Source organism: Rhinolophus hipposideros, assembly GCF_964194185.1.
Source record: "Rhinolophus hipposideros genome assembly, chromosome: 19".
NCBI lineage: Eukaryota > Metazoa > Chordata > Mammalia > Chiroptera > Rhinolophidae > Rhinolophus > Rhinolophus hipposideros.
In genome coordinates, this window is record NC_138065.1 from 21,204,249 (window position 1) to 21,219,069 (window position 14,821).

Here is a 14,821-nt window from a genome sequence, read left to right on the forward strand (position 1 = left end):
TAACTTTTGTGGGCATATTTGTGTGATGAGAAAAAGCTACAATAATGCCATTACTGCCAATTTATCGCATATACAAAGTTACAGGCAAGGTGAAAGACCAGAGCCTCGTATTTGCATGACACGAAGCCCACATAAAGTTCACCTGGTATGTCCAACATGACCTCTGGAATGTTACATCACTGCTATATTTCCACCTTATAATTATAACTACCCTAGTCTTTGCCCTTCTTGGGAGAGCTTCATTTCAAAAACCTTCTCATTACAAGTTGCTTTGCTGAGTCTGCATGTAGCATGTCACCCAAAGGTGAGTTGATGGAGTATGTGAAGGCAGCCCCAGTGGGTCTCCATAGAAATGGCCCCAGGGTTGTCTCCAAAGAGCCCTGCTAGAGTTGCCATGGTAAACAACCACGCTAGATTGCTATATTCAGTTCTCTGCAAGAGTCGCCATGGTGACTGCAAAGGATGGCTCCTTAGAAGGACCTCACGAGGGCGCGTTTCCATGGTGACCCTATTCTGAAAATTTCTAAGCAACTTCCCTTCCGTTGTTCTGTGACCAATCATGTCAAGTTCATTTTGAGCGTAACCCAGGAAGGTTTCTCCGAAAGACACCATCATAAGACATAGGGATTTTGAAGGGAGGTCTGTAAACAAATAAACTGCTTGAAAATGTAAATGGTACCATTCACAAATCATGAAACTAGTCCCTATGCATTTTAGGAAGAATCTGTTTTGATGGGTAACAAAAAAATACTTGCAATGTCTCTGTTAACATAAGTCTGTTCCAAAGCATAGTTAATTACAAGTATCTTAGAGAATATAATGCAGATAATTGGAGTTTCAAATTTCTCCAATCTTACAAAATAACAGCTAACTAGGTAAAAAATACTTTGTAGTGGACCTGACACAAACACAAAAAATGGAATCATAAATAGAGATGGATCATTAAGCTATAATGGAGTATCAAGGAAATTTTAATAGAGCAAAAGACAAAATATTTGCAAGTCAAATGAAAGAAAATGGTGTGTTTTTTTTTTTTTAGTTAAGTTGGGAAAGCCTAGCCGTATTTGGGCCCAAGCTATTTTTTCATGTGTTTTTGTGGTTGGAATAATTCCAACTACTTTTCCTTTCCATTTGAAATATGAATATAAGCCACTCTGAACAGGTGTTTGGTTTTTAAGCCACTTTCGCGTTCTCCTGAAACTTTAAAATAATTTACTTTTTCCAGTATTTACTCAAGGGCAAAATTTTATGTAATCAGTAATTTCAATATCATTAAAAAGTATTTAACAAATAAAAATCCTACAGTTCAATAGATATAATTTCTGTACATGTGCCCACACTTTTTTGTTCCTTCCAGTTGACTCTTTAAATTAAACACACACACACACACACACACACACACACACACACACACACAGCTCACTGAACGAAGAAAGTTAATATTGGGTTTCCTCTCTATTTTCCTCATTTTGCGGTAAAAGCAAAGATGATTTTCCCGTGAGCATTAGTTGTACTGCTTATACACTTTCTGTTATTCTCTCTCCCAGACTCTATTCTCCTACTCTGTCCACAGCAGCCCAACTCCCCATCCACAGTCCATTCAGGAGAATGAACTTGAGTCAGAAAAATAAACACAGTCAAGAAAGATGAGGCTAATTCAGTAACTTTTTAGTGACGTCTCAGTGCTTTACACACTGATTTTTGTAGACGTCTCGTTTCAAGCCTTTTTATGAATCATAGCAGTCATTGTGATTTTCATTCATTCATTCACAAAATATTTATTGAAGTGACCGCCAAGTTCCAAGCACTGTTTTAGGGGCTGAGAACAAATCAGGAAACAAATAAAAATTTCCTGCCATTAAGGTGCTTAGATTATAGACAAGGAGAGAAGGAAAGATAATATAAAGAAAAACTGTAATGAAATCATATCTTGTGCTAGAAAATTAAACTAGGAAAAAAAATTAAAGCAGGGAAAGGTAGGCCGAGTCTACTGATAATACTACTGATAACAATGGGAGTTTCAGAGACTCCCCTGCTCATCTGCCATGTGTGTATTCAATAGTAACCTAAATCTTTAAATAATAATAATTTCAAAAAAATTAAAGTCTCTTTCGTAGAAAACTCAGTAGAATTAACTAAGCAACAATCAATTTTTCCCATTTGATACTTGCTCTCTGAGATACTGCATGATCTCTGGGGATCATATGCTACCATTTCCCCCAACCCCACTTCTGTTTCAAGAACCGTAGAACTTGGCCCTGTTACTCCATCTTCCAAGCCTCTTTGTCAATTCTAAAATGAGAATACTAATTCTATTCTGATAGTATTATTCTGAAAATATGCAAAGACAATAAAATATAAATACTAAAATATTGTAGTTGATAATATCATGTCTGGAATAATAACATAATGCTTGGAACAAAAGAGTGTCCCTTTAGAATACTTCAGGGGAAAAAAGTGAGAAAAGAGATGAAAATAGTTGGGCAAAATATTGGGAACTAATGAAGTCCAGTGACAGGCATAGAGTCCATTATATCATTGGACCTCATTTTACGTTTGAAATTTCAATTAAAAAAGTATTTTAAGGGGTGGCCGGTTATCTCAGTTGGTTAGAGCAAGGTGCTGATAACACCAAAGTTGCCAGTTCAATCCCTGCATGGGTCACTGTGAGCTGCACCCTCCTTTAAAAAAAATTAAAAAGTATTTTAAGAAAAGAATTAAACTTGAAAACAAAGATACTTCTCCTTTGTAAAGGTTTTTATAATAACTAGGAAAAAATGTATAGGAACACAAATTTATTTTGTATAAATGTCTTATAAAACTAGAAAAGAGTGGATTTATATACTGAGTACTTACTAACCATCTAGAACAATGCTAGGTACTTTCCATACCTTCTTCAAACACTAATTAAAAAAATTTAAAAAAATGAATTTCATATTTTACTCATTGTAAGAGACAACGTAAGACAGAAGGGCAGAAAAGTGTCATTGTTAAGCTTGCAGACTTGCTAGGTTCTCAATGTATAATAGATTTGGGGGAGAAATTTTAGTATCCTCTGCTGAATGCTTAAAAACAAGCATGTGATGGAGCTCTTCATTGCTAATAAATATTTTAGATAACACATTCTATGTAATTATATCAATAAACTTAAAACTTACCAGATCAGTATCTGCCTTTTTATAGGTCAAAGCTTCAACTTTGGAATCCAGTTCTGCTTGTATTTGGTCTCTTCTTTTCATAACACCCTTCATATTAAAACACAGAGATTTAATAGTTTTTGTATAACAAAAATATGCATTTCAGAATATAAATAGAATCTCTTACCCAAGTCATCATTCATTTGGGGACATAATGACACATTATGTCCCCTCACATTAAATAAATATGTCCCCTCACATTAAATAAAACATTCCAATACTTTTTAATCTCTAAAAGCTAAACTGAAAGCAAATATTTGAGCGTTTTCTTCATAAATCCTTTAGTATTAGTTTTCCCAATGCACATCTTACTGGTTTAAGTATTTTATTTACAATTTTTGATGGAGTACTCTAGGCATGTACCTATCTTCAAAAAGAGCAAAGAACAAAACAAATAAAAAATCAGTGGGAACACTGAAAATATATGCTTTGGTGTAAACTAATTATAGTTAAGAGGTCACATGGGCCACTCACCTGAAAATATCTACAATCACTGGCAGCGCTTTTATCTGATTCCAAAGATATGGTTAATCAGTCAAATACAGTGGGGAATCAGAAAATTGAAGTATGCATTCACATCTTAAGATTTTATTTTAGCTTAAAATATATAAATATTAGTCAATTAGCCAAGGTTTTGATTAGAAATCATGGTCTCTTCTTTGACTGATAGGCGTTCTACCTTGTTTTCTTGAATAACCATGATTTCATGTTTCAGTGTCGCTAGTAAACTTAATACACCCTTCTGAAGGAATTTGAATGAAGAATTTAATCTGTATCTTTTATAATGTCTGCTAGTCTTTCCTTTGGTGACTCACTTTTTTTACAAGACATTTTACTTAGGCTTCCTGGGCACAAGGACTCTTTTTATTCGTAATCATCTTTCACTAGTTTTCATAGTATTAATTAAACAATGAAATTGTAATAATGGACATGAGTTGCCTAAACAGGCTAAGAAAATATAAAACTAGTCTGGGTAAGCAAACAATTCAATCAGGGGGAATGGAAGTACAGGACATACAAGAGAACGGTCTTAATGGCATACAGGTCTTTGGGGTATTTTCAGAGGAAGGGAAGAACATGGACACAAATTAGTTAAATGGAGGCCACATAAGATGGCTCTATAGTATTTGAGTGAGAACTGAAAGGCATTAAGGATAAAAAGTATCCTGAAAAATACTCGGTCTAGTTTTGTGTTTGTGGAAACATGCTTAAAACATTCAAAAGAGATTAACATTTCTCCCATTTTTAAACAAATAAATAGAAAATTAAACTGATTGTCACAAATTCTTTTCTGTTTACTTCAATGTTGGCCATTTATGTCAGGAACCCCTTCCCTCTTCTAACCCAAATGACACATACTACAATTTAGTCTCATTTAAGGTCTGTTTTCATAAATGTGAAGTACTGTGCTTCATATAGGTGGAAATATTTTAGGAAAGAGGTTGCTTCATAGGACAACTAATAAAAATTATACAAATGTAATCATTTTGTCAAGGCATATACTTTTAATTATTTTAGCTCACATTAAATAAAACATTCCAATACAAAACAAAACCAGAACTGCAACACAAATGCTACTGATTATACTCTAGGTGTCTATAAATTAACACAATCAAATGAGGACCTAAAAAGTAATACTTTCTAACTGCTATTACAATTTTTCCACACCTTTAACAATGCATGATTTAAACTGTATAATTTCCATCTTGACATAAAAAAGCAAAAAACATCTAATAAGAAAAAATAATATACTATTTTTAATGATACAAATCAGATCTCTGAACAGCCACAGAGAGGAGATCAATAATGGAGTAAACCAATGGAATGCAGCCAAGGAACTTGATGGAGACAAAGAGGAGACTCCTCAGTTGTGAAACATGGGAGGCCTCCGGGAAGTGAGAAGCATTTGTCTATGGACAACCCCAATAAAGTCAAGTAACAGCAGAAACCTAAAATATCCACAAAATACTTAATGACTCTGTGAAAGGAAAACCTCAATATGGTAAGCATGAAAGAGGTAGATCTCATGCTGAAAGACTAAGAGAGCTTTTCTTACCAAGACAGAAGCAAAAAAAATAAATCCCTCAAATCAGAGTTCATGAAAGCAAAAACCATGACTCCAGTTATAAATGGCTGATGAAATGGGGTATATTTGAACGTAAGCTGAGTCCTCCCCCCACCGCCACCCTAAAACACTGAAACCTGAGGGTATCGGTTTGACTGTTCAAGGTACTGTGAGCAGAGGATAATGCTGGATGAAAAACATTAGCTGTGCAGATAGCATCGCTAAATCCCAAATATCTGGAAACCTTAACTTAAACTGAGGCAGTTAAATGCAAAACTTTGATATAAGAGGAATAAAAGCCTTTTCAAATAGTGAAAGAAAAACACTTTAATTTGAAGGATTTCTTTTTAGAAGCATCCAGAAGGCAGAACAAACATCAAGATCCTACTCAAGGACTTTCCACATAATACTAAGTATATTGCTAGATCAAATATACTACCTGGAAGCGGGAAAGCAACTCTTTCAGGAAAAGAAATTTCTAAAGTGCTAAAAAATTTTAAAATAAAATTTTAAAAGGCTTAAAAAACTAATTATATTCCCAGTGTAAATCTTGGCTGAGGGTCTTTCAGATGTATGTATAATTTTATAAATTGTTGTTACTGTTGAATATTCCTATCTTTATTAATATATTCTTTCACTCACCAATCATTGGTGCAGTGAACAAATATTCATTGAGCATCTACATGCAAAGCATCCTCCTAGGACAGAAGGACAGTGATGAAAAACAGAAATAGAAACTGCATTTATAAAGCTTATAATCAGGTCAGTCAGGGACTAAGGTAAAAGTATAATTAGGTGTTCTTACCATTAACATTTCACTATAAAGCACATACTCATGTACGACAGGAAGCAGGGCCTCTGAGAGTCCAGACATCCGTTTTTCAGTGGCCTTACAGCATTTGTCAATGCAGCTGGCAACACCACTTAGAGTATCAACCAGATCTTCTTCTGACGCTGACCACAGAATATGAATCGGGCCATATTCTTTCATTTCATCAAAATATTCTAAAAAAGATTAAATTCTTCAATTTATAGAAGTGTTTAAGATCACTATTTACAGACAATAAGAAAGGGACTTATTTGTTCTCATTGTTTTGCCCAAGTTCTTATACATGAACATAAGAAATTAGATATGATCTTTCATTAAGTTAACTGGTCATCCCAGTTTGCTCAGGTTAGTCCTTCAACGACTGCTATCCAGGTGTAATCAATAATAGCATCCTTTTTCAAAGTGTCCTGGCTTGGATGGTGAATTACATGATCACCATGTCTATCGTGAACTTCTGCCTGCCAAACAAAGTACACCTGAGTGTCGCACAGGTAACATGACCTACACAAAACTTGTCTTCTTTCTCCCTTTTAAATAGTATTACATATCCTATTTAATGGTAATTGCTTCGAGGGATCTAAGCAAAAAGTCTGGGGTACATTCTACACTCACACCTGCACAGAGCCAGTTAATCAGCAATCCCAATATACCTTAATCTTTTCTATCTATCTATTATCTATCTATTTATCATCTGTCCGTCCATCCATCCATCCATCCATCCATCCACCCACCCGTTTATCTATCTACCTACCTGTTTATCCCCACTGCCACTGTCACCAGCATCTCTGACATGCACTACTGCAAAGGACTTTAAACTATTCTCCCTCTTTCCATTTTTGTCTCAATATATAAACACTAAAGCTTTATAGGTGAATTATAAAGTCCTTTCTGATCAGTCCTTACCTTGCCTCTGCATGTCCAACTCGAGATTCCCTTCCAAAGATATGTTAATTTAAGCCAAAATAATTGCTCACTCATGAATATCTAACTCAAACATTGCACATATCCCTCTCCCTTGCCCTGTATCATTTCTATCATCTGACAAACTACTTCTAATCCCTTAAATTAAATAAATTAAATTAATCTCTTCCAATTCTGTTCCAAAAGATTCTTAGATGCTTTGTCCTCAATAAGCCTATCACAATTCTCTACTTCTACTGAAGCTTATTAAAGTTTTATACTTCTATTATCCCACTCTATTATGATTGCTTGCATAAGTGACATACTCCTAGACCCATATGCTCCTTAAAACAGGAACTGAGTCTTATTCTTTTTTAATCTCAAAGCCTGATACATAATGTGTTCAATAAATATTTTCACATCAATGAAAGAATAAATGAATAACAAAAGACTATTCAATGCTTGATAAGCCATTTTTTTCAAAAAATTGGATTTAAAAATCTGAATATTTTTACATTTTTGCTTTTACACTATCAACTTTCAGTGATAGATAGCTTTTTATGGTAGAGAATATATGACCAATCAGCATTTTTTTGCCTAATATCCACATAAATAAAACTAAATTCTCTATATTTGATCATCTAACTACTCATTAGGGCTAGTTGCAATGTTATACTGCTCTAAATTAAAATACTAAAACTTCAAAAGGTTGCAAATTAAAAAAATATTTTAAAAATGTTTTAATTTAATTTTTTTAAATTGTTTTTAATTTAAAAAAATTAAAAACAAAGAATTTTAAAAAATTAAAAACAACGGAAATAACAGTTGTCATCCAATGATGGTATTAAGTTTAATAACCACAAGAGAGCCCTTCCAAATTGTGCCCTCCTGATCTAGGCCTATCCTGTATTTTAAATAAATGGCCATACTAAACTAGTATTTCTAGAAAATAAAATGTCTTACTTCATTGCCTTTCTCAATTTGTGTGTGTGTGTGTGTGTGTGTGTGTGTATCAATGTGTATCATTTAACGTGCAATATTTATTTTTATCAATAAAATACAGAGCTTCCTTAAAATTCTAAACTGTGCATACATAACACTCAAATCACATTTGTATGCAAACACTAAATGAGGTGCACTATAACTTGTCTGTTAATACATTGGTTTCCCCCACTAGACTGTGAGCTCAAGGACAGGTACTATTTTATTCCTTCTTTATCTCCAGCACAGAGAAACAGCACAACATGTGGTCAATATAAACTTGTCAAACAAACTGGGGAACACCAAATAAAACAAATTCAAAAAAATAAAAAAAATACTGAATAAAAAAATAAAAAGAGAAACTAGTAGTTATGATCAAATTCTTTGATTTGATTATGAATGAAATATCCTATACAGCTTAGACTCCGAAAGCTACAAAAGAAAACATTCCATCATTTTGAACAGAACCTTGAGAAGTGGGCTTTACATTCTAAAGACCAAAAAATTCCTCAAGTTCAGACCAGTGGCATTCACTCCCTGAATATAACAGCTCAAATTTATGAAGTTTCTCACAAAATCCAGTCTTCCTTCTGAGCATTTCATAAACATGAGAGTATATCAAAGATTTTTCACTATTCCCTTGCACTATCAAATATAAAACATATTGATATTATAAAATTCTTAAGTATCAAGAGTTTCCAGGAGCCTCTGTGAATTGCTATCCCATTTAACTATCCATCAAGAATCTACTTGACCGAATTGGAGTCACAGAACCCAGTTAACACAATTAGCTTTTTGAGATAATAAAAAAATGACAAATGGTAAATGCAAGGGCAGAGCAGGAAGACTGTAAAACAAACTATTCAACTATGTTCATTCACAATAATGACCTCATCAAGTGTCAATGCACAGAAAAGGAAAACAGAAAAAGGGGAATGTACATTCAGCTATAACAATTTTTTTCTATATCTCTTTTAATAACCAATCAATACTTGATAAGCAGATTTTCCTATGACCACAACTTATATTCAATTATTTTTGTTAATCATTGAAAATATTTTAATTGAGCACCCACCATGTGTTAGGCACTATCTAGATAAAATAAAAACAAATGTTTTCTCTTTTTGTCCTGATTGAACTTACAGTTGAATGTGTAACACAGACAAATAAAAAAAAACACCAAAAAAACAAGCCGTCAATATACTTTAATTAGTTCATTTCTAAAACCAATTTATATTAGTAAACATATTTTCCAACTTAGCCATTTTTTAAATATAAGTAAATGTAATTAGCAAATTAGCAAAAACTCATCATGGAATTAGAAAAAAAAACATCATGGAATACAGTCTAATTTATAAATTTAAATAAAAAAAAGAAAATAGGGAAAGGAAATGGTGCTAGAAAAAATAAGAAAAGGGACCTAGTTTCCAACATATACCGTATTTGCCGGCGTATAAGACGATTTTTTGGCCCCGAAAAATATGCCTCCAAGTGGGGGGGTCGTCTTATACGCCAGGTACACTTCAGATAGACTGCCCATAGTGCTTGCCCCGTGCCATAGTGGCCTCCCGATGCCCGCCCACTTCATTCCACATACCGTTCAGGCATCAGCAGCGCTGCTGGGTGTATGCTCGGCTGTTATGCGATTTTGCTGTTATGCGATTTTACCACACTTGCAAAATCGCACACAGCCGAGCATACACCCAGTATGATAGCGCAAAATCGCGAATCGCGATACCATACTGGGTGTATGGTCGGCTGTGTGCGATTTTGCGAGTGTGGTAAATTCAGGTTACCGTATATTTCTTTACATATGCATTGAAGATTCGCGATTTTGCGCTATCATGGTGCCTGTTAGAATGTTGAAGAGCTCGCACTTGCGCACTAGTGAGGTCCCAGGGAGATGCTGATGCAAGGGTGGACCAGACTGCTATAGTGACAGGGCGGGCAAACAGGGAGCAGGGACCAATCAAATCAGGCTTTGTATACAGCCAACAGCCAACCACAATACTGCACCATTGTACAGTACAGCATAGAAAATGTCGACCAGTCAAACCCCTATCATCCCTATCATGGCACCAGCCAAAAGAAAGAAGTATGATGCAAATTTTAAACTGAAAGTTATTTGGTGTGTGGAAGGTGTGCGGAAGAGGGGGTAGTCTTATACGGCGAGTATATAACAAACTCTGTATTTTGAGTGGAAATGTTAGGGGGTCGTCTTATACGTCCAGTCGTCTTATACGCCGGCAAATACGGTAAGTCTATATTTCCTGAACCATTACCTCTTTACTTTTCAATCTATGGTCCATGTTAAACATCTCAGACCAACTTAGTACAACTACATCCAAAATCTTGAGTTCAGGGCTCACTTTACCACTATTATTATAAATGGGAACAAAAGCAGCTAGTGATTGATTAGAGCAAATGGGGACTACCTTCGAAGTCATTTGGAATTAGAAATTTTCACAATATATCTGGGCATGAGCCACACTTTGAAGGCAAAATTCTAACTCAATGTTACGCGATCCCTCATATAAATAGCTTGGAGGTCGCCTCTCGGTCCTATCAACAAGTAAAATTCTGAACAGACTGAAAAATTAACAACTTTTCTTGGAACTGCAAGAGAGGAGAGGACACAGGACAAACGGCTGCCCCCAACGTTGGAAAGACAAGGAAAAACAATGTTGGCAAATACAAGGAATGAGCACAGACTCAAGAGCAGAAAGCACCGCTGGAAACAATGCTGGGGTAGGGAGATTGTAACTATAACTGATAAGTTGCTGAAGGCTCAGGGTGGGCAACTCTAAGAGGTAAAAACTCCAAGGGGACCGAGTCATGAGGAGGACCCCCACAAGACTGTGAGATGTACCTCTAGGAGCTTGACGAGGTTCCCACAGTAAATATTGGATAAAAATGATACCTGCTTCCTACAGGGGAAATGAACCATTTTTGAAATAGCCAGAGCACTCAGTTCTTCTTAACCAGGCCTGACCTCAGGGAAAACTAGTTAACCAGAGTCTAACCTGGCGGGGTTTTCAGACCCTAACTGACCTAGAGAAATAGAAATACCCAGCTCTAGCCCACTCTGGCAATCCTGTCCCTAGAAAGAGGAGGAAGGAGGTCTGAGGAACTTTTGTGAAGTTCACAGCCCAAAGCCACAGGTTCACTAAGGGCTAAGATCTAATTACAGGACTGTAGCTTACCTCCCCTCTCCCATACCTCCTACCAAAGGCCTATTTACACTGTTCCCCAGTACATGTGGAGGGCTATCGAGAAAAAATTACAAGGCTTACTAAAAGGCAAAAAACACAATCTAAAGAGACAGAGCAAGCATCAGAACCAGACATGACAGGGATGCAGGGACTGTCAGACCAGGAATTTAAAATAACGATGACTATATGCTAAGGGCACTATGGGTAAAGTAAACAGCATGCAAGCACAGATAGGCACTGGAAGCAGAGAGATGGAAATCCGAAGGAAGAACCAAAAAGAAACTTGAACTTAACGTTATTTCACTACACTAGCAAATGTGAAAAGCCATGAGAAATTAAACAACTTTAAAGTCACATTTCAGTGATTCTACATACCCCTTTCTTCCTTGTAAATTCTCTGAGATATTTTATCTATCAAATTTATTTTCTGGCTAAATATTTCAATAAAGTCATTCATTTCCATGAACTCCTCTGGGCGGCTTTTAACTCCTCTCATTGACAATGCCACAGCTCTGACTGTCTGCCCCATCTTGCTGAGTAATCCTGGCCCTTGCTTCTTGTGAGAAGAGAGTTCCTGGAAACAAACAAACAAAAAAATGAAATACTTGTGGTCAAGCAAATAACAATATTCTAAGACCCAACAACTACCAAAAAAAAAAAACAAAAAACAAAAAAAAACAAAAAACACCTAATTAGAAGAATAAAATAAAGATAATAAAAATATCTTATACAAATCATTTTTCATATTAGTTTGAAGCAGATGAGTTTTATTAGGGTACAGTTCTTTTAAGTCTCAGTGTCCCTTATAATCCTTTTCAAAGTACTCATGTAAAACATGCACATGTGTTTCCTCAGAGCATGGATCTTTAAAAGAAAAGGGTTCATGGAAAGAATTGTGCTTCTCTCCATAAACAAGAGGAAGATGCTGGAGAAGACAAGAGGATGACGGAATATGTAATCTACATTTTATATTAGGGCTTTAATGGAAAAAACGGATTGAGAGAAGATTTCTCAGGGCCTAAACAGCTCCTTTAAAAAAAAATATTGGGAAATTCTTTAGTTATAAAAACAGCAAACATGTACTGAAACTTCATGTTCCAGGTACTACCTCTCATTTTTATATATGGAATTCAACAATAACACTCTGAAGTAGTTTCTATGATTACTCTCATGTTATGAAAGAAAACAGAGGCACAGGAAGGTTAAGGTCTTGCTCAAGGTCCAAGACCAATTAAGTGGTGGACAAGGATTGGAGACGAGGCAGTATGACTCCAGAGACTTCATTGCCAACCACTAACCTGCCTTGCCTTCTTAAAGTCACTAGGATAGTTTGTAAATAGATACCCCTGACCATAGTTCCTCAACTAATTGAAATGTGTAAACTGTAACATCCCCTCCACTAACTGGCTGGAGAGAAAGATTTTTAATAAGATATGTAGCTAGCTGTTTTATAGTTAACCTGGAGGGATAGCTACAGAGTTGCAAAACAGAAAAAACTGCTATAAAAGATACATTACACAGAAGTATCCTTTCAGAAGTATGACATATTAAAAAACACCAAGAAGGAGGACAAGAGATTCTGAGGATGGTTGTAGTGCTTTGGGAAAATAGATTTGGGATCATATAAAAGTTGAAGAGTAATACACAAGAAAAAATCTACATATAACAAGGCTGACTATGAAATCCACAGATAAAAACCGTATTGCATGTTATTTGCTCACATAGTAAATAACGTATTAACTTTCTCCAGTTTTTTTCCTGAATGTCTTACACAAAATAATATATGTATATTATATGGAATGGAATAATGGCTTCCACTCCTTTCACTATGTGTGTGTGTATATGTATATATATATATATATATATATATATATATATATATATATATACATATATATATAAACAACATACAATATTATATATATTCTATATATATATAATATATATACATAATATATATATGCATAATATAATATATATACATAATATACATAATATAATATATATATACAATATTATATACATTCTATATATATATAATATATATAGAATATATATAGAATATATATAATATTGTATGTTGTATGTTGTATATATAATATATATAGAATATAATATATATAGAATATATATTATATATATATAATATATAATATATAATATATAATATATAATATATAATATATAATATATATAATAATATATATGTAATATATATGTATATATATATAAAGTAAACATTTATTTCCAAGTCAGTATCACTCTGTGTATAAATAACAACAGATGCCCAGCTTGACCAGGCCACACATCCATCCAGGAGGGCCACAGCATCATTTGATAGAGTGAACATTATAGTGACAGCACAAGCCACAGTGGGCAAGCTGTGCTGCAACTGTTGACTGCAGAGAATGTCTCTAACAGCTTCTAAGGTTCTGGAGTCAGGCCACAAAGTCATTTCACGTAAGTCACAAAGGGCTTCCAGACAGCAAGACTCTCTGTCAAAATTGAGATGAACCACTTTTAGCTTCTATGATTTTGGCAACAACTGAGAAATACAAAATTCAACATTGGTCAGTAATTGTTTAATATTGACTGTCCTACTCATTATCTTTCTTGATGAGTTATATCTTCATAGAAGAAAAGAAACATAAGAGGAACATATAAGGTTTCTATATTAGAAATTAGACCGCGTTCAACAGATAATTGAAGGAAAAGTAAGAAAATTGTTATCTATCTAGCTATCCATCAATTCATCCATACATCCAACTATCCATTTAGTAAAGACTTTAATCTTAACTTGGAAAGCCCTAACTTACAAACCCATAACTACTCAAAACAGTGTCAGTAAAAGAAATATATTTCTGTATGTTCACTATTGGCTATATGCGCAGAGTACCCTGACATTAAAAAAAAAAATCAGCTACCAAGAGAAATATGAGTATGTAACATGTGAAAAAGGTACAAGAGCTCTGAAATACTTACATGTATATTTGACAGAGAGTTAAATCTTAAGAATATCTCTCCATTGCATTAAAATCCATCTTAATTTAAGGACACTGTTGCCTGATTTATAAACATAAAGAAGAGGAAGGATACAACCTACTATACATATAGTATTAGTATAAATCAAAATTCTTTACCCGTGCTTGTGCAGTAAGAAAAATTTTGAAGTCTTCATTAAATGTTAAAGTTGGATGATCAGCAATTCGGTTCAAAAATTTATGCAGTGCCTTCCTACGTGTCTCAATGAAATCATCGTTGAAGCGTTCCACCATTCCTTTCACTATAAACTTTTCTGGCAAAGGCTAAGGTGGAAAAATTGTAAAACAGTATCTGAGCATGATGTGGCACAGCATTATATGAGATTCTACAGTTTTCCTTTTTAGAACACTATCTGAACATGTGATCACTTCTTATAAAAATAATTTTTAAAAATTCACAATGCTAAAACCAAAAATGGCAAACAACATATTACAATAGTTAAAAAATCAGTATGCAGACTGAAAAATTTGAAAACAAATGTTTCTAAGATAAATGAATTACACTGAATATGAAGGTCTGAAATTTGGTTTTAGGCATTCTAATGATGCACAAGACAAAAATGGCAGTTATTCTATGGAAAAAAACAATATAAACT

The 14,821-nt window shown here is 34.4% G+C and overlaps 1 protein-coding gene across 4 annotated transcripts in view; it reads right to left on the reverse strand.

The window, feature by feature from the left end:
• Positions 1 to 14,821, reverse strand: part of SNX7 (sorting nexin 7) — a 205,365-nt gene that overhangs the window by 159,062 nt on the left and 31,482 nt on the right. For 2 of the 4 annotated variants that reach the window (XM_081025194.1, XM_081025195.1), the window contains exons 4-7: positions 14,325 to 14,489; positions 11,560 to 11,758; positions 6,068 to 6,267; positions 3,159 to 3,245 (exon numbers count right to left, since the gene is read on the reverse strand). In XM_081025194.1, coding sequence (XP_080881320.1) covers positions 3,159 to 3,245; positions 6,068 to 6,267; positions 11,560 to 11,758; positions 14,325 to 14,489 — 651 coding nt within the window. The remainder of the gene's footprint in view (positions 1 to 3,158; positions 3,246 to 6,067; positions 6,268 to 11,559; positions 11,759 to 14,324; positions 14,490 to 14,821) is intronic. The other 2 variants (XM_081025196.1, XM_081025197.1) reach the window with 1 other exon arrangement.